This window comes from Dendrobium catenatum, unplaced genomic scaffold (assembly GCF_001605985.2).
Source record: "Dendrobium catenatum unplaced genomic scaffold, ASM160598v2 fragScaff_scaffold_283, whole genome shotgun sequence".
NCBI classification, from domain to species: Eukaryota; Viridiplantae; Streptophyta; class Magnoliopsida; order Asparagales; family Orchidaceae; genus Dendrobium; species Dendrobium catenatum.
Genome location: NW_021318745.1, coordinates 669,118 through 692,535, shown reverse-complemented (window position 1 = coordinate 692,535; position 23,418 = coordinate 669,118). Strand labels below are relative to the sequence as shown.

Sequence of the window (23,418 nt, the reverse complement as noted above, 5' to 3'; positions counted from 1 at the left end):
GTGGCTATATCTCCTCATTTTCGGGTCAAAACTAGTCTATTTCACTTTACTCCCTCTAATTTACTGTGGGGGGTTCAGTGTCTAGAAAAATAAGTCAATCTCGGTTGCAGGTTCAAAATCGTGTTTTCAGGTCAATCAAGTCAATTTTGGGTCAAAGGGTTAACTCAAACCCGACACCAATTTTGAAATGGGTCTAAATTTGAACTCGAACCCGACCCGTTTCGAGTTCGGTTGACCCTAACCCAAATTTTACGGGTGCTGGTTTTCGGGTCGTTGTCAATATTGACACCTCTACTTCTAACCCCAATAGAAGCCCTATGCTGCCTCTACCTTTCCCCATAGAAGCCCTTACCCAACGCCTCCCTTCAAAGCTAGCCGACGAATTTTCCCTCCTTCACGTCGCACATTGACGATGCTCTTCGTCGGTTGGAAAGTAGGGACATTTGATTGGAAGCAACAGGAGCTCGCTTGCGTGGAGTAACTTCTCTCCATCCCAACGCTTTCTTCGGCTGAATCCCCTTTAAATTTGCTGAACTATAAATTAAGTGAATCAAGGATTTACGACAAGATGAGGGAAATGAGGATTTAATTACTCTCGTGAGAAGATTAACATAAATTTCTCTAATCCTACTTAAATTTAGACACTATATGTGTAAATCGTATAATCTGTTTCAAACCAATCCCTAAAATCTATTTCTAATTAACTTAATTGTAATTAATTATTTTAATTATATTTGATTACTAGTAGTGATTAATTATGATTAATTGAAATTAATTATAATTAGTAATTTAATTAATCTATAATTAATTTTAAATTAAATATAATTAATTATATTTAATATACTATAATATAATTATAAACTAGCTTTTTACTTAATTTATAAATTAAAATTTAGAAGTTTTATTTATATTATGTTTTAAATTATAAAAGTTAATTATGTTATATATAAATATTAACTAATTATGAATTAATTTGATAGTTAATTATAAATTAAGAATCCCACTAATTTGCAAATTAATTTTAATATTAAATATAAATAACGGTATACTTAATTTAATGATTGATTATAAATTAGAATATGTGCATGCCCTATATTGGCCTCTCCTTGCTGCCAAACACCCAAACAATCCCGCGAAGGTATATAAATTTTCCCAAAAAACTCAAATTTTCGTCGCTCTCGAAGTTCGCAGTGCACTGGAAAAATGGCCCGCCCAATATACGCCTTTTTGACCTCAATGCACTGGATGATGATGGAAGCCGGTAGTACTGCGACGACCTACCCCGAATGCGAGGGATCCACACTATATAAGTAACTATGTGCGCATGGGAAAGCCAAACTGTATTTAAAAAAAGGTACATTCAAAGACCCGACCATAACCCCTTAATTGCGCGTGGTGGGAATGAAGACCACGGCTGGCGGTGTCCTAAAAGACACCGTAACCGATACACACATTTATTGTGCGTGATGCGGATAGGCCCAGATCCCTATAGTTTTCATTCATGGGGAGGGCATGCCGTGAGGTTGCCTAAATTATTGCCTGAAACAGCACAAAGACTGCGAGAAATTACAGTGGCTTGTGAACATTGAACTCCAAACTTGGACAAATTGCAACTATAGAGGGGATCTTAAACTTAAACTCTTAACCAAAGTGATAAGAAATTGAACTTTCAAGATGACAAGAACCTTGAGCACAAGCAGTCGGGAACTTTAACTATGGACATGATTTGGATATAATAAATGATTCAACAAATTGAAACTTACACACAGAGACTACATAAGACTTGTTTGGACTTGCAACTTGGACCTTGAAACATAAATCTAAATGTTGATAAAAGGTTAACCTCAAGTAAAATTAAGAGCGATGGAGCCAAATTCAAATCAATTTGGAATATGTAATTGAACATGCAACAAACTTCTCGAAAGACTTTGAACAAGCATTTGAACTTATACTTTGAACTCGACTGCAACATTAAGTGCTGAGCTTGGACTGTAATTTGTGTAATATTCATACCCACTGCGTCTTGCCAATGAAAATTGAATGAGACTCAAAACTCAATGCACCATGTCTTGAATATAAAATCAAACTTCAAAACCAACATTGAGCAAATGATATTAACGCGACCAGATGCAAACAACAAATGACTTTGACTCGAATCCGATCGCAAAGTACTTTACAAAATAAACTATTAAGAACGTTGGAATGGAAATAACACAAGAATGGGTCTTCTGCATTGAATGAGCAATTCCCAAAGTTTAATGCATCATGGTCATCCTAGTGAATAGTAAATATCACCACTACCATATGACCTTTCATCGAGATTATGCAATGTTTCTGTTAGTTGCAAGTGGAGCATTAGAATATTATTAACAAACCTATACAACATGTGCAAGATAGTTAGCCAATGAAGTTGAAACAAGTAACCATCAACAAGAAAGAAGGACTTGTGGAATTACGAACCTTTGAACCTATAATTAGAGAATCAAATTTTAAATTCAATTGAGTGTATTATTATCTCAAATCAATAAGATTAATCATCATTAGAATTTGATAATGCAAGTGTTCAATTAAATATAATTTGTTATAATCAAGTGATAGTTTATGTGACTAGCGTCATACTGTTACAAACAACATTGGAACAGGATGTTTGACAATCATACCCTATCTACAAGAAATTCATCTCATTATGATAGGTACACAGTGTTTGATGAGTTCCTTCACATAACGACAGTGACTGTTGTCTACAAATGAAGGAAGTCAAGTATGATGACTATAGCAATATATAACAAGCTGCCTATCATATCGAACATTTATAGTTTGAAAGGATAGAACACATAACAAGATTAATCCTGTCAACAGGTTGCCAGCTGACTAAATAAAGAATATTGAATGCCCATGGGCTTGAAGCGTTGATAACAGTGAAAGTGTAATGAGTGTCATAGATTCTATCTACGAACTTACAACTGTGACACTACATTACTTGGTTAGAGCTCAATCCCAAGAACAGATCTTATTCTTTAAAACACTAACAAATAATTGGAATGGAGATAACACAGATCGGACTCGTTGATATCTTCAGCAAATGATAATAAAGGTGGGGTAATAGTTAAATGCGGGGAGACAAATAATCAAAATATCGAATTGTCAACACTAAGCAGGCATCTGTCGAACCACACCGATAGAGTCAATAAGGCCATAGTTGACTCAAAATGTGTGTTAAAAAGATATAATGCCAAAAGTATTTGCATAGTTCCAAAACCCAACAAAATATAGGATAGAAATTACAGTCCAGTTACTATTCCAATCATCCTAAGGGCCATGATTACAACTCATCTACTTGGGATATTAAATCTCAATTATTGTTTATCTAACATATACAACGCTCAGTCAGGAGTCTGCCTTATAATCAAGTTTTAACTCAACTGTAACTCACTCTAGAAGAGCCAAGCACAACAAAAAAATGATGCATAAGACATAACTCAGGAAGAGCTGGCTGTAGTTTGATTTCCATGACGATGTGCGCAAGATGGTGAAGAAGAGTAGCAAAGCCAGATCATGTCTTATTCTTCAAAAGAACTGAGTGATCCCTCAATTCACACTAAAGAGTCCGTGCAAAACAAACGATTTGAGTCTATGCGCGAATAAAAAGATAACATATTGATGTCTTGTGCAAAGCTTCATTAGATTGTAATAGTGCGATCAGATAGAAATCTAACAAATTTCGTCCTTTATGCGACAAAATATATATACGATGAGCTATGCAAAACTCGAGCTGTTTACAACTTATCGATAAAATATAGTACCATGAAATCTGAAAAAAGCCACCCCCAATGGATCATACACAAATATTGTTAGTTTGATACAACACAGTAGGTACACTAAGAGTGCGAATGTTGGAAATGGCATTAAAATTACGATCCAACTTACTCGCGTGGTAGGCACCTTGCCGCTATGGTGGAGTTGTGCAGATGTCCAGGATAACATATAACCCAAATGAATCCATGAACCATCTAAGGATGCTGTTTAGATTACGTAAAATAAGCCCAACGTTCGCAGCCGAATCCTTCCTAATCCAACAGTAAGATATAGGTGTCGACACAAAGTTGACTACGCAAACCATCAAATAAAAACTACTAAGATCGGCTTGAGACTAGGGTAGCGTCTCGACTGCTTAATATATTTTCTATATACCGTATTGCATTACTTGTAGGCCTTCAAAGGCTTTTCAATAGATAAAAGATCGATTCACAAAAAAATGAGATTAGAAGACTCTGATGGAACGCGCGATCCTTCGTCGTCGGCTACATTCAACAGAGTCTGACTAAGGCGCGTGTACAAAATATGTCTGACAAGAAAAAAATCCCTTTACTACGGGGACACTGAAACCCTCCAAATTAATGATGATTAGCTAACGTGTGAATAGCAACTTATACCGATTGTTAGGTTTAATTCAATATTTTATAAAACATGCCCCCTCAAACTTTTACAAAAAATACAAATTTTATATTAATGTACCCCATCACCCACAGAATGGATGACCATGTCGATTGAACACGAAAGATCTCAAACCAGAAGGGGTCTAACTCCATCATTTTAAATGCCTCCAAAATTCTCAACAGGATATATCTAAAGTATTTTAAATGACTATCATATTTCCTTTTAGATGATGGCGTGTTTGAATGATTATCCAAACTGGAAGGGTCAATCAAAATAAAACCATATAAAGTGCCTTTTTTACAACAAATAATCCCAAACGGATGGATGCCCCCAACCCACCAATAACTAACTCCAACATAAGCCTACTTCTATCCACTCTAGTGTGTCGTAACGTAGGCATACAATAGAATTCCTATTTTCTCCATTGTGTGTGTAACCTAATATAAAGTGGATCAAATCTCCGTTTAAATCCCCTTAGACTATACAAGATCATCTCACCTAATATTTATTCTAACCAGTTCTTTAGTTCGTGCCTTATCGATAGTCTTTCTGAACATAAAAGTCCAAAAAAATTTAATACCCCCTTCTAAACTCTCCTAAAGGGTCCCCCAATTGGGATGTGGTGGTCGCACGTATTAGGCATTTGCTGGAAATTAGAGTTGGGAAATTCTGCAGAAGACTAATAGCAAGGAGTTAGCGCGGTGAAAATCCGATGGTCAACTGAATGGAGAAGACTAGCTTCATTTATATGGAAAGAAAATCCAGAGAAATTATTGATCAAAGACGTGGGACATGAACTAAAGATGTTGGGATATGAGAAGGCAAAAAATGTAGTAAAATCACAAAATCAATTCTTATTTCCCAAATGAATTGCAGACGATAATGGTATGGCTCCGAATTAATTGTGTTTTTGTTAACAAAAATAATAATTTGAATGCTTTAAATGCTATTGTGGAGGAAGGGGTGGACATTAGTGGAAATTGGAGAGATTTCCCTTAGGAATGTGCGTGCATTAAAAACTTCTGTTGCTAAAATTAAAGCTTGATGCATGGGATGGGAAGATGAGCCAAATATTGTGATGCGGTGTTCTTCTACTATTTAAAAAAGAGTTAAACAATTGAAAGGGCAAGACCAATTAAATTGGTTACTAAGAAGTTAGAAGTTGGGAAGGTGAACTAACAGGAAAAGTGGGGAACTCTTCCTCCCTCTACCCATAATTGGTCCATAATATTTTGGAAATTATTTAGAGAGCTAGGAAGAGGAAGGTTTCTCTATACCTCAAGGAAGGTCTGGATAAAATCGGTGACCAACCATCTAAGGCGGACTCGCTCAATTCCTTATCTCTAACTGGAGCTTACTCCAACCTTTTCACTGTATATTACTCATTTCGTATCCCTATCTCTGTAGTGGTAAAGCCACTCATGTATCCACCTGAGCATCCTCATCCTCGCACACACATAATTAATATTATGCTTTCTCTTTTATGGCACATCATTTAGGCACCGATAAGAGCATTGTGACGGCGTAGTCACTACCACTCTTATAGAATTTCCCTCAGTTTGAATGTGTTACTTTTCTATCACACAAACAGCCCGATGCATTCCTTCCACTATCAAACTATCCAACTGGAATTCGCTGAATAATATACTACTCTATTTCACCAATCACTCTGAACAATAGACTAAGTATTCTAAAGTAATTTGAGTACTCTTATTAATACTTGATAGTCCAAGTGCACTAATCCCCTCACTAGGTCTATCTAACTAAATGTACTCATCATCTATTCCGTTTAGATCTACTCAAGCGAAAACCTTTATCTTTAATGTTGACCTCCATAATTCATGTTTTCTTCAACTCCCTTCTAGTCTATCAACAGAGAATAATATCATATAAACAGATAGCACTACATTCTCAAGGTACATCCTCTCAACAAAGTCTTAGTGACGAAACCATGAGTAAAGCAAAAAGATAGTGCTATCTTTGCATTCCTCTCATTGTTAACCCAACCGAAATTAGGGAAAATACTTGTCAACCACCATTGTTTTGAACACAGTAATTTCGCTCCTAGATACATATCTTTAATATTGAATATAAGCATTATTTACTCCTTTTCTTCTTAAAACCTCCATAGCACTTCTCTGGACTTTATCATATGCTTGTCTTCTATAATCAATAAATATCATATTAGATCCTCCTTATTTCTCTTTATTTCTCCATCAAACCTCTTAAAATGTATTGTCTCCTTATTTGCAAGACTTACCGGCATTGAATCCAAATTGATTTTGAGAAACATTAGTATCAGGCCCAACCTATGCTCCATAACTCGCATTCCATCAGTTTTTAAAGCTTTTATGCGACATAATTTTTAATTCCGTCTAATAATTGGCACAATCCTTGTGCATCACCTTCTTATTCAAATAAGAATAATAGACTCATTCTCCACTCATCTGGCATCTTTTTGTCTTAAACATAGTCATTAAAAGATTTTAGTAAGGTCAGAGAAATACCATCATCCATAAGCATATTCCAACTCCTCTTTAGATATCATCAGGAGAGTCCAACATCTTCTTCCCACTTCTTCATTTTCCTTTAAAGCCTTCTAACTTATGATTTTACTAAACGCCGATAAAAAAATTGAGAAATCTTGTATTTTCATTTAGGGTGCTAAGAGCACATAATAGTTCAATCTTTTTGTCATCAGATTTTCATTAAAATTTTAGCAAAATATCTCATCCACCTTTGTTAAATACATCTTCTAAGAAAAAATATTTTTTGATCTTTATTCCTTAAATACAACATTCTTTTGAACATTAAATCCTTATCTACTCGACATCCTTTGTTTTGGTTATCTTATATACTATATCTTCTCCCGCCCTTCAGTACTCTACATATATTATAAAATCAACTAAATAGGTAAAGGTCTTTGCATCGCTAATTGCTTCTTAGATTCTCTTACGAGCCTCTGTTATATTTCCATTTATCAAAATTTTATAAATTAAATCATTTTTTGATAACAAATCTCTTATTCTAATACTTTTCTTGCACATTTTGAATTCCACACCAAACTATTTTACTATTAAAAGCTTTTCCCTTTGACACTCCACACATCTTTTGTGTCCGGCGGTTTACCGGCGGTTTATGGACCGTCGGTATTACCGGCGGTGTATCGTAGTTAAGCCGCCGGTTTGGCCGTCGTTAGAGTCCGACGGCTAGACCGCCGGCGACGCCGCCGGTAATACCGACGGTTCATAAACCGCCGGTGCAAACCGCCGGTATTTGACATTTTTCCTGTAGTGATATATCTTTGCTTGTTACTTTTAGATTGGTTTAATTTTTCAAATAAGAGGTTTTAGAGAGAGAAATGACAAGAAAAATATGAAATGGATGGAGAGGAATTAGAGAGATAAAAGGAAGAGAAAAAATACAGGGAGGTAAATATTTATATTAATGTATCGATCTTTGAAACTAGGAGAGTCTCTATGTTGTAGTGCATGTGAGCAAAACATCAATGAACAATGTAAATTTGTTGCGTCTCATTTTCAATTCTTTTGTATAGTTAGTATGATTTTCATCCTTGTTCTTGCCATTATTCTTTCTAATATATATGCATACATTTTTGAGAAAGTGAAATCATGAGGGAAAACATAAAATGGAGAGAGAATAAGTTAGATAAAAGAAAAAAAGAATATTTTGTGGTAAATATTTGTATTATTGTACCCATCTTTGATGCTAGTGTAGTTGCATGTAAGAGAAACTTTGTTGCATGGTTTAAAATTGCGCAATATGAGGCTCGCCTTGAGGCCCGCCTTTGCGCAATTCCAGTGAAAAGCGCCTTGAGGCTTACGCCTCAAGTTTTTTTTATGAGGCTTACGCCTCAACTTGGTTGAGGCCCGCCTTAAGGTGCGCCTCGCCTCACTGGTGTGAGGCTTACGCCTCACGTGATATATATTAAAACTTACATAAATCCTGAAGTAAAGCAGCAAACAAATCACACTTCGTTTACCCCATAGTCGCAGAAACTTCCTCTCAACTTCTTTAACTTCTAACTTGTCGTCATTTTTTAACATATTATTTGAGTATTATATAAAAATTTACTTTTAACATTTATTTGCACTTAATACAATTTTTTTATTATGAGGTTCACGCCACAAAATGCCTTGAGGCTTACACCTTGCCTTACAAACAAAAAACGCCTCAATACCTAATTGTGCATTTTTAAACATAGTGATGACAGTGCTGATGACTTATGAGTTCTTATGTGATATGTCATTGCTATTTATTTTTTGAATTATATGTTAATTAAAAGAATACTGTGATTTGGGAAAGATGGAGTTTGAGTTGAACTATATTTCATGTTGTCTTATAATTGGGATATTTTGATTTCACTTCATATCTTGTGCATTTTTATGTTTTATATATTATTTACTCATTAGTATATACAAAATTTATCATTTTATGTTTACGCAATTTTTTTATTTTGAGGCTTACGCCTCGCCTCATGAACGAAAAACGCCTCAATACCCAATTATGCAATTTTAAACATTGCTTCGTTGAAAAAAGTAGATTGTATTGTTCCTTTTTTTTAGGCGTTTTCTATCCATACCATCATGAACACACTTTTCCCCAACAACTGATATTAGAGCTAAGTTTTGAGGTTTTGAAGGAAAAGTAAGTTGGCCATTGATGATGGAAATGTGAAGACCGATAAGGCTAAGATTTCAAATACCGGAAGACGTAGATTGAGAATTACACTTAGAATAAATAAAATCTACACTTACCTCTCTTGGAAACGAAGTTAATAACGAAGAGCAAGAGGATTAGGATCTCTCGGATAGAAAGGCATTGGGAGTCATAAGCTTAACACTTAGAATAACAACTTCAATACACTACACAAGATGCCCACAATTAGAGTGATGAATGTTTTGCCATATATATACAAGAAGCCTTCGACGGTGATAAAGGTATATCTACTTTTAAAGTTTTTTAATCTTAGGATGATAGATGTTGCTTCTACAGTGGAATGTATCAACAAATTAAACCTATCCTGTATCAATGAATGAAACCTATCCACAATTTAGTTGAATTCAAATAAAATTAGCCTCGGCTATGAAGCTCATGACTTGAACTTGTAATTATCATATTTGAAGAGCTAAGAGAGAATTGTGATGACGATCAGTAATCCTTATAGGTTTTTGATCCTAAAAGCACAAATATATTACTGAGTTGATCATAAATAAGGACATTATCAGAAGAATAAACTTATAGCTCTTCTTCTACTTAAAGTATAATAAGTAAAGAAAAAACTACGAAGAAAACAACCAAGGCAAATCCAAATCTCAAAGAATGTATACCAAAAGTTGTAGCCAAACATGCTAGAAAAGTGGCAGAATATGTCACATGAAGAGATTGTCTACAGAAGAGAGATGAGCAAGATTCTAACCAGAAAGATGAATATGTTAATCTTGAAATTGAATAGATCAAAGATGCACTAATCCTTAGTTATGATCATCCAATTAAGTATTGGGTCGAAGACTAACTCTATCTTTTCACTATCCTCTTCATAAACAGCTTATATATAGAAAACCTTTATCTAGTTGATGATAAGCCCTTGAGAATTATGGGAATTAATAAGGTTCAAATCAAAAATGCAAATGGGACCATGAAAGCTTCACAAGGTGAGGCATATTCTCAGATTGAAGAAGAATATAATCTCAATTGGATAGTTGTATGAACAAGGATATAGCTCAACCTTTTGTAGTAATACTGTTAGACCGGTCCACTGGACCGGATTACGAGCGAAACAGGTGGAGGTTTTTCGTCTCCTGTACGTAGGAGCCGACCACCCAGGTTTGACAGAGCCGTTTTGGAAGGATTTTTTAAGGAGTTAGGAGGGAAATTTGAATGTAGGGATTGTTTAGAGATTTCATTTTGAATTTTAAGCATTAAATAGTTAGTTTTCCTAGCGTTAGGGCATCTTGAATTTGGCTGAAATTTGAGATCTCTTAGGTTTAGGTTTCCTTTGGGCTCTAGCGGTGTCTAGAGAATTGGGAGAGATCGATCCTCCTCTCGAATTGAGGATAACTTGTATCTTGTTTGTTTTTCTTCTGTTAGTTGATTTTCTCAATAAAGTTGGTTGTTTTTCTTTGATTTTTCCTCTACTTGTTGAGTATTCTCGCTTATTTTGTCAAGATTCTTAGGTTTCAATTGAGATCTTCAAGTGTTTCATATAAAATTGGTATCAGAGCACGTCGGTCTAAAGGGAACCAATGCCAAAAGGAAAGCGAAATTTTGGAGGGAGAACTTGGGCAACTCAAAGCACATTTTGAGGAGAAGATGGTCAATTTTCAAAATTAGATTGCATCCATCAATGAAAGGATGAAGGGAAAGTTCGTCATGGTGGAAGACATGTTGAAGAAATTGCTTGAAGACAAATGCAAATTAGCGACATTGGAAGCAAAGGAAACTACCAACAGCCATGGAAGAGCTGGGAACCCTAACACGATTAGGGGAAGGAAAAATCCAGAAGTGGAGATCCTGGAGAGAGAGAAGACGAAATGACTCCTCTAGAACCACTTTCTAGAGAGGAGATGAGCATTGGCTACATAAGAAGGGGTGCTAAATTTGTAAGGAGAGAGGATGATTTCGATTGCCTGGGTGCTGATTTTGAAAAAAAAGAAGACGGGGTTTTGAGGAAGGATTTGGGTATGAACGCCGAAGGGAAGAGCATGATAATTGGGGAGGCACCTCCTCTTCGAGGAATGAGAGGTTATGGAGGATTCAGGGGAGACGGGAGTGGCCAAAGGTAAGAAAGCTGAAGATAACCATCTTTGAGGGTGAGGACGCACATGGGTGGATCTACAAGGAGGAGCAATACTTTGCAGACAATGGGTTGACAGAGGAGGAGAAATTGACAGTGGGTATACTCCAAGGGGCCGACACTAGGTAGCCTCCGAGAGACCCCAAAGGAGAAGCCGGTAGGAAGGGGAATCGAGGGAAACTTCAAGAAGATCATTAAGAATCAGCTGTGGTAGAAGATGATGATGGATTGTCTTTCAGATGTGATGAGTTATACACCGGGGCACAAGTGTAAGGATTGAACTCTTCAAGTTCTTACAGTCTATGATGACGAAGAAGCTGAGCAGTGGGTGGGAGTGAGGCATTGGTAGAGGCGGAAGAGCTGTATTTAGACATGATAGATGTCTCATTGAACTCAGTGATGGGATTCACTCAAAATTACAACATGAAGTGAGACCAGAAATAGAAAATAGTGAGGTGCTGGCATTTATAGATAGTGGGGCTACCCACAATTTCATCTCTAACTAGGTCAAAGACCAATTAGGGGTGAAACACATAGACACAAGGTGTTATGGAGTGATGATGGGAACATGGAAGGTGGAGATGGGTATAGGAGTGTGTATGGGAGTAGTTTTAACCATACAGGAGGTCCAAGTGAGGGAGACTTCCTTCCATTAGAGTTAGGGAGCACTGATGTCATGCTGGGGATGAAATGGTTACAAACCATAGGGGATAACAAGGTTAATTGGGGAGCACTGACAATAGAGCTAGTGGTGGAGGAAATAAGTGTGGTGATTAGGGAAGATGCAGGGTTATCCAAAGTTATAGTGTCTCTCAAAACCATGGTGAGGACCATGAAGGAGGTGGAGCTGCATAGCTTAGAATAGATCAAATTGGAGGAGGGAGAGACATTCCTCCTTCAGTACAGCTGCTTATTCAACAGTTCAGCGAGGTCATTCAGCCACGTCAAGGATAGCTATCAGAGAGAGAGAGTAGGAGCACACTACCACCTTGTGGGAGGGGGTATCAGTAATTAGTGTCAGACCTTGTCGTTGTCCTCAAAATTAGAAGAATGAGATTGAGAAGCTGATATGGGCGATGTTGAAGGCAGGGATCATCAAGCCCAGCATGAGTCTTTTTTTAGCCTAGTTTTACTAGTCAAGAAGAAGGATAAGAGCTGGAGATTGTGTGGACTACCGGGCCTTGAATACGGAGACTATACCGGATATGTTTTCTATTCCACTGAAAGATGAGTTATTGGATGAGTTGTATGGAGCGATGTATTCATGAAGATGGATCTAAAGTTTGAGAACCATCAAATTAGAATGAGAGAGATGTATGTTCCGAAGACGGCATTCAAGACACATGAGGGACACTACAAGTTCTTGATGATGCTATTTGGCCTCACCAAAGCTCCTGCTACATTTCAATCCCTCATGAACAGAATGTTCCAACCATACCTCAGGAGATTTGTATTGGTTTTCTTTGATGATATTATGGTGCACAGCAGGTCGGACGAGAAGCATTTGGAACACTTGAGGGTAGTATTAGAGGTGTTACATGAGCATCAGTTGGGAGCTAACCTAATGAAGTGTTGTTTTGCACATCCTGGTGTGGAGTATTTGGGGCACGTGATATCTTAAGTGGGGGTAGACATTAATCAAACCAAGATTGAGGCAATGCTGAAAGGGTCGCTACCTAAGAATCTGAAGGAGCTCCCTAGGGTTGACTGGGGACTACATGAGATTTGTGTGAGGATATAGCACTATAGCATGACCACGAACAAAGTAGCTGAAAAATGATAGCTTCTTGTAGGGATAGGTAAATATCCATGCCTTTGAGAGATTAAAGAAGGCCCTACCAAATTTCAGCCAATTATTCGTGGTAGAGATTGATGCATCAAGGTATGAATTAGGGGCAGTGCTTATGCAAAATCTTAGACCTATAGTTTACTTCCACTGGGTGTTGATATCCAGAGCTAGGCTGAAGTCAATCTATCAGAGAGAGCTAATAGTCATTGTGTTAGCTATTTAGAAGTGATAGCCTTACTTATTGGACCGACATTTCATTATCAGGTTAGACCAGAGGAGCTTAAAATACTTGTTAGAGCAAAGGATGCTAACTAAGAAGCATCAAAGGTGGCTATCAAAACTATTGGGGTATGATTTTGAGATCCAGTATAGACCGGGGTTGGAGAACAAGACGAATGATGCCTTGTCCAGATATGTGAGGGAGTTCCAGTAGTTAGCAATTTCGATACCACTGATATTGAATTGGGAGACCAATAAGGAGGAGAGTGTGTAGAACAAGGAACTGAGGGAACTGAGGGAACTGAGAGAACTAAGAGGGAATAGAACAAATCTACTGATGGATAAGAGTAGCCACCCTGACTATTCCCTTAAGGGAGAGAGATTACTATACCAGGGGAGGCTCATGTTGCCACAAACCTCAGTCCATATTCCACACATTATGTAGGAATTTCATAGGAGTGTTGTTGGGGTCATTCAGGGGTGCATAAGACATATAGAAGATTGGTGATAGAATTGTATTGGAAGGAGATGCATAAGAATGTGTAAGAGATTGTGGCTAGATGAAAGGTATGCAAGAGAAGCAAATATATGGCCATGGCTCTGAGGGGGTTATTGCAACCCTTAGCTCTTTCAGATAGTGTGGGAAGAGGTCATTATGAATTTTATAGATGGGCCCAATCTGAGAGATTTATAGTGATTTTTGTGGTGGTGGACAGATTGAGCAAGTATGCTCATTCCAAATTCAACGCATCTCCTCAAGCTAAAGAATAAATATCATATAATTCGATGTTACAAATTATGTCTCTAAAGTTTGATCAAAATAGAGCTTTGGTGAAGATGTCTACAGTTTGTTGCATGGTAGGGATATATTTCAAATTAACAGTCTCACTAGTCACCTTCTCTCTGATAAAATGTTTATCAATTTCAGCGTGCTTAATACTGTCATGATGCATGGGATTCTTAGGTATGTTGATAGATGTCTGATTATTACGCATCATCATACTAGAAGATGAACTCATTTATTCTAATTCACTAAGAACCCTTTTTATCCAAATCCCTTCACAAATTCCTTTTTCTGGTGTTCTGTGCTCAGCTTCTACACTACATCAGGTTACCACTGATAGCTTTTTATTCCACTAGGCAACAAGATTATGCATGAAAAAATATTAATACACAACCAATCTATATATAAGTACACTTCAATCTTAGGGTTCTGTCTTTTTGAAGAATAGGCCTTTTTTCAGTGTCATCTTTAAGTATTTAAATCCTGTAGAATGCTTTCATGTGTTCTTCTATAAGACTGTGCATGAATTGTCTTACAACACTAACTAAAAAATCGATATCTGGTCTCGTGTGAGAAAGATAGATCAAATGTCCAACAATCTCTAATTTCTCCCATTGTCTACAAATGTATTTTCTTTCTCGATGTCAATTTTCTTCTAACTGTCCATAGGAGTATCAATAGGGTTTGCATCCAATCATACTCGTCTCTTTAAGAAAATCTAGAATATATTTTCTTTGAAAAACAACAATGTCCTTTCTTAATCAAGCCACTTCCATTCCAATGAAATATTTAAGATTTCCAATATCTTTAACTTAAAACTCTTCTGACAAATATTTCTTGAAATTATGTAATTCCTCCGCATCAATCCCAGATAGAATAATATTATCGCAAAGACTATCAATATAGCATTTTTCCCCAACGTGAGATTCCTTAACAAACAGAGTAGGATCAGATTGACTCTGTATGTAACCTATCTTTAAAAAAACATTTGTGAATCTATCAAACCAAGCTCGGGGAGATTGTTTAAGGCCATACAAGGACTTCTTGAGTTTATAAACCTAATTTTTAACAATGCTTTTTTTTGAAACCAGGTGTGATTTTCATGCAGGCTTCCTCTTCAAGGCCACCATTTAGAAAGACATTTTTATGTTCAGTTGTTATAAGTACCAACCTTGGTTAACAACCAATGGAAGAAGAATTCTGATAGAGTTAAACTTTGTGACAAGAGCAAAATTTTCTTGATAGTTTATCCCATAAGATTTTGTAAATCCTTTAGCTACCAACAAAGCCGTGAATCTCTTAACTAATCCATATGCTTTGTACTTTATAGTGAAAATCCATTTGCTCCCCACATACCATTTCCCAGCTAGCAAATCAGTAATAGTACATGTTATATTATCCTCAAACACATCAATCTCATCTTGCACTGCCATCTTCCACTCTGAATTTTGTAATGCTTCTTGTATTATGCTAGGAACTTGAATATCATCACGAGAAGTAGAAAATGTTATGTAAGATAGTGATAGTCCTTCCTAAGTAACATAATTCTCAATTGGATGGCCTATACATCTCTTAACACCCTTCTCCTCAATGCAATCGGGATGGTAGAGTCATCAATGTTGGAAATTAGCATATCTCCATCCTTATCTGTACATATATTTTCTCTAGGTTGACTTGAAATTAGGTCAATATCTTGGCCACATGCTTGTTGTGATCCATACTCTAGCTCCTTATCTTTTTCTTCACTTGATGTAGACTTGAAAAAACTCATTAGCAAGTTATGGAGCCACAGATTAAGCAGGAACGGAAGAAGAAACATTTTTGCACTGGATAGATGACTAAACAGGCCCAGGAGTGGACAAGTATTGCATACAATCTTTGGGCACAAGCACGAGTTGAGAAGAACTTGATGACTCTGATTGGGCAAAGGGCACAGACTCAAGAAAGAACTCCCAACCTTGATGTTCATTTATGCTCTCCCCCTGAACATGAGATTTGGAATAGAAGGATACATGTCCAAAGAAAGAGACATCCATGGTTGTGTAAAATCTTTTGTTAGTTAGAGAATAACAATTATATCTTTTTTGAGATGGAGAGTAACCTAGAAAAATACACTTATTAGCTCTATGATCAAATTTACTACAGTGTTAAGGACACACATGAACAAATTTCGTGAAACCAAATACTTGAGTGGTAAATAAGATATGGCTGCATGGATGTGAGGAAATTTTGACAAAAGAAGATGACGTGGAGATTACAAAATTAAGGGCGCTAGATGACATATGATTGATCAATAGATAGCAATGAGAATGGCTTTCCCTCATAAATAATTTGGAATATAAAAGGAAAATCTAAGACACCGCGCAATCTCCAAGAGATGTTTATTCTTGCATTCAGCCACCCCATTTTGTTGAGAGGTGTTAACTCAACAACTTATGTGGATAATCTTATAATTTTAAAGGTAAGTATTGAGACTACTAGTGAAATATTCCCTAACATTATCTTATTTGAGTACCTGAATTTTAGTGTTGAATTGATTTTGAACCATAAGATTGAAGGTTTGAAAATTTGTCCGACCTCAGACTTTTCTTTCATAAAAAAAATTCAAATTATCGTTGTTTGATCATCAACAAATATCACCAACCAACGAGTGGTAGAAACATTTTTATCTTTAGGGACCCTACACATCACTATGGATCAAAGAAAAGACAGTTGAAGGTTTGTATGGAATTTGAGGATATATTGTTCCAGTATATTTTGCAATCTGATAAGTTTCAAAATGAAAACATATTGGAGTTTTATTGAAAAATAATTTAGGAAATAATTTTGCAATATACACAAAGCTAGGATGACCAAGACGATAGTGTCATAATATAATTTCACTATTTTTATTGACATTGAAATTAGACACATAATAGAAATATTCTAATAAACTCTGAGAGTGGACGCAACTTGAGAAGCTTGGTTTGAGAATCTCTCACATGGGAGGAGATAGAGCACAATTCAGCACTTTCATTCATCTTCCTCACTTTTAAGTCCTGAAAAATATACATGTTTGGATAAAATTTAATAGCACATTGAAAGTCACGAGCTAATTTGTTAATGAACAAAAAATTACAATCCATGTTTAAAACATGTAGGGCAGAGTTGAGATACAACTCTTTAGTAAATTGGATGGAACTTGTTCAAGTAATTTTAGAATTTCAACCATCACCAATATGGACATAAAAGTGACCACTACTTAGCTTGTAATTTTGGAGAAGGGTAGGATCTCCTGTCATGTGATCAGAAGCACTAGTGTCAACTATCCACGGCCTCAGTTCTCCTTTGTTAGTAGTGAAGGAAATATGTGAATTTGCTTAAGCAACTAAACTTGCCCCAGTAATGCTACCACTACCAGCTTGACTAAATAGTTTCTACAACAAATCCATTTACTTTTTGCTAAACAAGCAAGGCTCGGGAACAGGAGCACTCTTAAAGGTAGAAGCCACATGTGCTTTGTTGTTTCTATCAACCAGTGGCTTTGGTTTCCAATCAATTGGTTTTCCATAGAGCTTCCAGCAAGTCTAATGGTAATGACCTGATTTCTTATAGTAATCACACCAAGGCCATTCTCATTTTTTACTATCTCCACAATTACTATTAGATGATAGAAAAGTAAGAGCAAATAAATCCAACGTTTATGCGGGTTGTTCCTTAGATCCCTCTATAGATTCCATCGTCACTTTCTTTCTACTTTGTTCACGCCTAAACTTTGAGAAAGCTTCTCTAAGATTGGGCAGTAGTTTGACCTCTAACATCATCCAACTCCTTGTTAAGTCCTAAAAAACCTTGAACAACCTTTTATTGTTCCATAACCTGCTTGTGCATTATTGTATCTTCCAGATATGTCCATGAGTGAGTTTTGAATAAATCAGGTTATTGTTAATACCATGCAAGTATGTTGTAATACTGAGTAACAAACTACCCCCTTGGCGGAAGTCATAAAGTACTGATTCAACTTGAAACAGCTCTGAAGTATTTTTAGAGCTGCATAAGCCTCTTTAGCTGCATCCCATATTTCTTTTGCAAGCCCAAATAATAAAAAATTTTCAACTATATCATTATTCATGAAATTGGTAAGTCGTGATACGATCATACTATTTTCAATCTTCCACTTTCTGAAACTCAAATCTATACTCTGGCATTGTTGTTGCTCCCATGAGATACTCATAATTTCCCTTACAAAAAATAAACAACAATACAAATTGTGACCACTGCAAATAATTGTGGTCATTTAATGTGTCTTGTTATGAGAATAGGAGAAGAATCACTACCACCAAGGTTTAGAATTTTTGAACTGCTTTCTAATTTTAGTGTCGTGATGCCGGATGTTTGAAATGAGGTCATCCCATAATGCAATTAAGAAGATGAGGGGAAAGTATGAATAAGGTTGCTGGAAATATAGAAGAAGGTTGGGACGAACACTGACTAGAGAGAATCGGTTAGAAAGAATCGGCCTTAAGAAAAAGAGAAGAGACGGTAGAAAGAATATGCTAGAGAAAAGCAAAGTGAAGGGATTAGGGCTCAGAGAACTAGCTCTGGTACTATAAAGAAGTTCTTAATTTATTATTCTTCTTGTTAAAAACTGATATATCTACATATATATACTAAAAAAATATTTAATAAAGGAAATAACTAATTAGCTTAATTATTTCCTAAAATTTAGGAAATAGAATCATAAGAAACTAATATGGGCTTCAAAAATTTGCAACCCGACCTCTCTGCGACCGTTTCTTTTTCATTAGTGATGAAAGTTAAAACGAGTTTAAGTTTCGTGGTAAATTTTTAGAAGGCAAATTGGGTGTTAGATAAGATACTACCCAAAGATCCCTAGTTTACTTAGTCAGAGGAGGTAGTCGACCCAACCTGACCAAAGGATCCTTGTCATCAATCATGGGTTGCTTCGTATAAGGGTACATTGTAGACTTGAGGTGAATGTTTATCTAAAGGGATAGATTTGAGTTCGCCTTAGCTAACAAAGGACTTTGTGCCCTATCAGTTATATCTTATTGATTCATTACTCAAGGATTTAGAGTCATTGAGGAACATACAGGATCTTACTATGACCGTATGACGCTAAGTTAATGGTACCATTTGGCGACAAAACCACCAGGTCAGAGGGCCCCGGCCATAATCGTTTACCGTGGTGCTATTTGGTAGTGAAATCGCTGGTTACATAACATGTGCTACGCTCTTACTAGCAAGAGATGATTTAAGAATGCATCCTAATGATTTCTCGACTTGACTTCACTTTTTATGAGCTGAAGTGATTTTCAAATTTATCCACATTAGCAAACTATTATAGAGAGCGGGTGAATTTTTGCTTTTAAGTTATTAGATAATTTATTTCATCTTAAATAGCTTAATTTTTTTTTAATGTTTTGAACATTCATTAAAATTGGAGCCCTTAATGATTGATTTTGATATTTGAGGGCATTTAAAAAGTATAATCTCCTTTGGTTGAGATCAGCTTTCAACACGACCATCATCAGGGTTTATGAGTACTTTGAAAAAAAAGATCCCCTTTGATCGAGATTTTTGGTCAACACGGCCATCATCGAGGATTTGTGGATATTTTCATTTCATTAGTCGAACCTTGTCAACTTTGCTTACTTGCAAACATATGATCGGGTTCAAATCCTGATTTTTGGAATTACGTGAAAATATCATAATCGGGGGTATTTATTTTAATATGTAAATTTTCTTTGTAAGAGACTTTGAAGGCCTAATATGAATGAATAAAATTAAATAATTCAATTAACTTTAATGAGGATCGATTTTGAGAGTTTATATTTTGGTAGTAAACATTTCTTGTAATAGACTTTGAAGGACAAATATGAACATATAAAATCAAATACTTTGGTTTGTGTTATGACTATGTATTTGTTCGATGCTATGACCATGTATTTGTTTAGTGGTTCAAGTCGCGCCAGTTCTAGTCCATTCAAAGATAAGGATCGAACTTAAACTTAAGTTCACTTTTAACTCTCGCAGCATCTTCAGACATCATATGAATACATATATCACGCTCGTCGGGGCCCATGCGAAAACATGCTTTTGAGTGCATTTGCTCAATTACACATTGTTATGTGCATTTGCATTATTATTTGATGTATGTTTGCACAATTACATATTTGCGTGCTTCATGATTTGAACAATGCATTTACATAGTGTGAATAATATATTTATATGATTTGCATGATGCATTATGTAGTTATATAATTGTTGCATGATTGGCATAATGCATTTGCAGTATTAACAAAATGTATTGTGAGGCTGGACATGACACATATGTATAAATGGCACATAGTGCATTTGTGTGATAAGCATAATAAATTTGCATGATGATTGATGTATTTATAGGATATGCGTAATCATTTGTATGGTACATTTGCATAATGCACCTATACTAAATAATGCATTTGTATAATTGTTTATTACATAATGTGCTTGCACGGTATTTGATGCATTTACATAACATACTTATATATATTTCAATGTGTATATCTGATGCACTTACACACCATTTAGCATTTGTGCATGGCACGCTTGCATGTGATTTGGTATGTATGCATGACATATTCGTATGTTGCTTAGTCACAGTAGATGTTAGGTGACACCACGGCCGAATTTTGTATTCCTTGCTTGGTAATAAAAAAGGTTACAAGTCTTGAAGTACTTGTTTATAAAGCATAACATTTCCTTGCCTACTAAAAAAATAGTCACGGGTACTTAGTTTTTTTTTTATATACATACGAATTTCCCCGCTAGCTAATAAAAGCGGTCACGGATACTTATTTTATGCATACGAATTTTTTCACTCATTAATGAAAGCAATCATGTGTACTTATATTTATTCATACGAATTTTCTCATTCGTTAATAAAAGCGGTCACGAGTACTTATATTAATGCATATGAATTTTCTTGCTCGTTAATAAAAGCAGTCACAAGTATTTATATTCATCCATATGAATTTTCCCGCTAGCTAATAAAAACGATCGATACTTATATTTCCCCGCTCGCTAATAAAAGCTGTCACGAATAGTTATATTTTCCTGCTCGCTAATAAAAGCGATCACAGGTACTTATATCATGCATACAAATTATAAAATAGCTAGATTCGGGGTTATACCTTGTATATATTGTTGCGTTAGAAGCATTTGCAACAAACTTTAAGACTCAAAATTGACAGGTGCAGGAAGCCAACTCGAGGTTGTTGCTTGTGAAGCTCTAAAGATGACTATTTGTATATGGTAATTGTGTCAGATTGGATTGAAGAGATGAGAAACATATTGGCATAAAAATATTAAGCATTTGACCTTCATCCATAAACTTAAGTTTTTGAATTGTAAATAGGCTGACCACAAATATAGTCAGCGCAAATTTACACACCCCCTCCCCCTAAACACTCTCAAATAACCTAGCAACCATCAGATTGCATTTGTCCAAGTTTGTATGTAAGTAAATAACAGTAAAAAATATAACTGAACCAGTAAATTTACAGTGCATATGTTCTGCAACAGCCCATCCAAATTTATTTAGAATTCGTCATCAGGACTAACCCAAATCAGCTGGACAGAACATCATCTCAGGAACAAGAAAACGTTCATTTGTAAGGTTGAATTCCTGCATCAAAGAGAAGTGCGTTAGCATTTCTAATAGCAAAAAATGCCCATTCTTTGTCTTAAACGTGTTTAGATCCTACGCTTTTATTCATGTCCATTCTCTTCCTATCCTCCCTTTTCTCTATATCTGCTTGACTATCGACTACCGGTATTCCTAGCGTAGTAGAGCATCCATCAGGTAGTGAGAGAAACCTTTGTGCTTCATCTATGTCTTTAACAAAACCCCTTGTATGTGTAATGCCATCGGGGAGAACATAAGTGCATCTGAAAGGATTGTCCTTCCCTGGTTTCCTTAACAAGATTAAACAGGAAATAGTCACATAAGCCAGCTATGAACACAGAGGTTGTATGGCTATAACATGAAATAGAAAGAGAAGCATAATGCAATTGTGAATCCTTCCAACAAATTAATGCAAATATCTTCCCAGCCGGGGCAATTTTCAATGATCAGTTGCCAAAAGGCCACAATTTTATAATTTCCTCTAAACAAATTAGAAAATAAATGAGAACCTTACGCTGAGATACTATAGTAATCCGGAACAGAAAAAGCATATCAACTTCTTACCTGGCAAGTTGGAGGTCGTTCAGGACGTCAAGAGATACGAAGCACAGCTTCTCCTTGGCGTCATCTATGATCAGGGTTTCATCCATAAGATTGATAGAACGATAGGAAACGAGCTCCTTGAGGTAATTCGTGAGTGCCTTCCCTCCGAGGTCTAGCCTCTTCACACCATAGTTCAAGGTGAAATTTTGCACCACAGGAGCGGCGTGGGTGAACGAGAAGCCGCAATCAACCACCAAACTGCACTGCGCCATCGCTGCCAACCCATCCACCGGCCGTCGGCTTGCCTCGTACAGGTGTACAAGCGAAGGGGCGTCGGCGACGAAGAGAGATTGAAAACCCAAGTCCTCGAAGACGACCTCATCGGTGGCGCGCTGGATGGAAGGGGGGTTGAACAGGGGTTCAACGAGAAGGAGCGAGGAAGTTGAGGGATCGGCGCGTAGAAGAGTGCGGATTACGCGATCCCAGATCTCCTTCTGCAAATCAGGATTGATGAGGTAGCCGCGGTCGAAGGGTCGGCGGATGGAGACGGAAGTAATGTCCGACTCCGCGGCGAGAAGTTGGTCGGCAACAAGCCATTTCTTGGATGAGGTGGGGCGGCCGAGGCAGTTGGGGACGACGGCGACCGGGTCGCGGTCACCTCCGAAGCCGGCCTTGATAAGACCGCCGCCATTATCAAGGACCACCACACTTGACATCTCACTATCTCAGGCCGCTGGACTGATAGCAGCTAAGTGTGATTTCACTCGACATCTCTGTATCTCCATCGGTCCTATATTTTTTGAAGAAGCCATGGCCATATAATTGGAGAAAGATGTAGCCGGTGTGTAAATTAAAGTTTTGCTTGGATCAAAATGCTTATGTTTTTTTTTTTTTTCTTTCCTTTTTTTTTAATGATGGATTGCTTAATTAAAATCTATCTCGTCTCCAAATATTTATGTTCGAATAGTGTAATGATATTCCCCTGTTCAAAATCATCTAGGAGAGATTATTAAATGCTGAGTCCAAACCTAAGATGACGTAAGATGTGTTCGAATTTTGTGAGGGTGCGTAGCAAATACAATTTTATAAAAATAATTGTGTATTTGTTGTGTATTCTCACAAATCCGGACAATTTTGACTCGGCACGTAATAATTTCTCC

At 36.6% G+C, this 23,418-nt stretch overlaps 1 protein-coding gene across 1 annotated transcript in view; it reads right to left on the bottom strand.

Annotated features, from left to right (window-relative positions):
* Positions 1-23,061, bottom strand: part of LOC110102072 (actin-related protein 6) — a 34,086-nt gene extending 11,025 nt beyond the window's left edge. The window contains exons 1-3 of the mRNA XM_020830246.2: positions 22,280-23,061; positions 21,795-22,005; positions 21,652-21,715 (exon numbers count right to left, since the gene is read on the bottom strand). Of these exons, the coding sequence (XP_020685905.1) occupies positions 21,652-21,715; positions 21,795-22,005; positions 22,280-22,974 (970 nt within the window). The 5' untranslated portion in view covers positions 22,975-23,061. The remainder of the gene's footprint in view (positions 1-21,651; positions 21,716-21,794; positions 22,006-22,279) is intronic.
* Between the last annotated feature and the right edge of the window lie 357 nt (positions 23,062-23,418).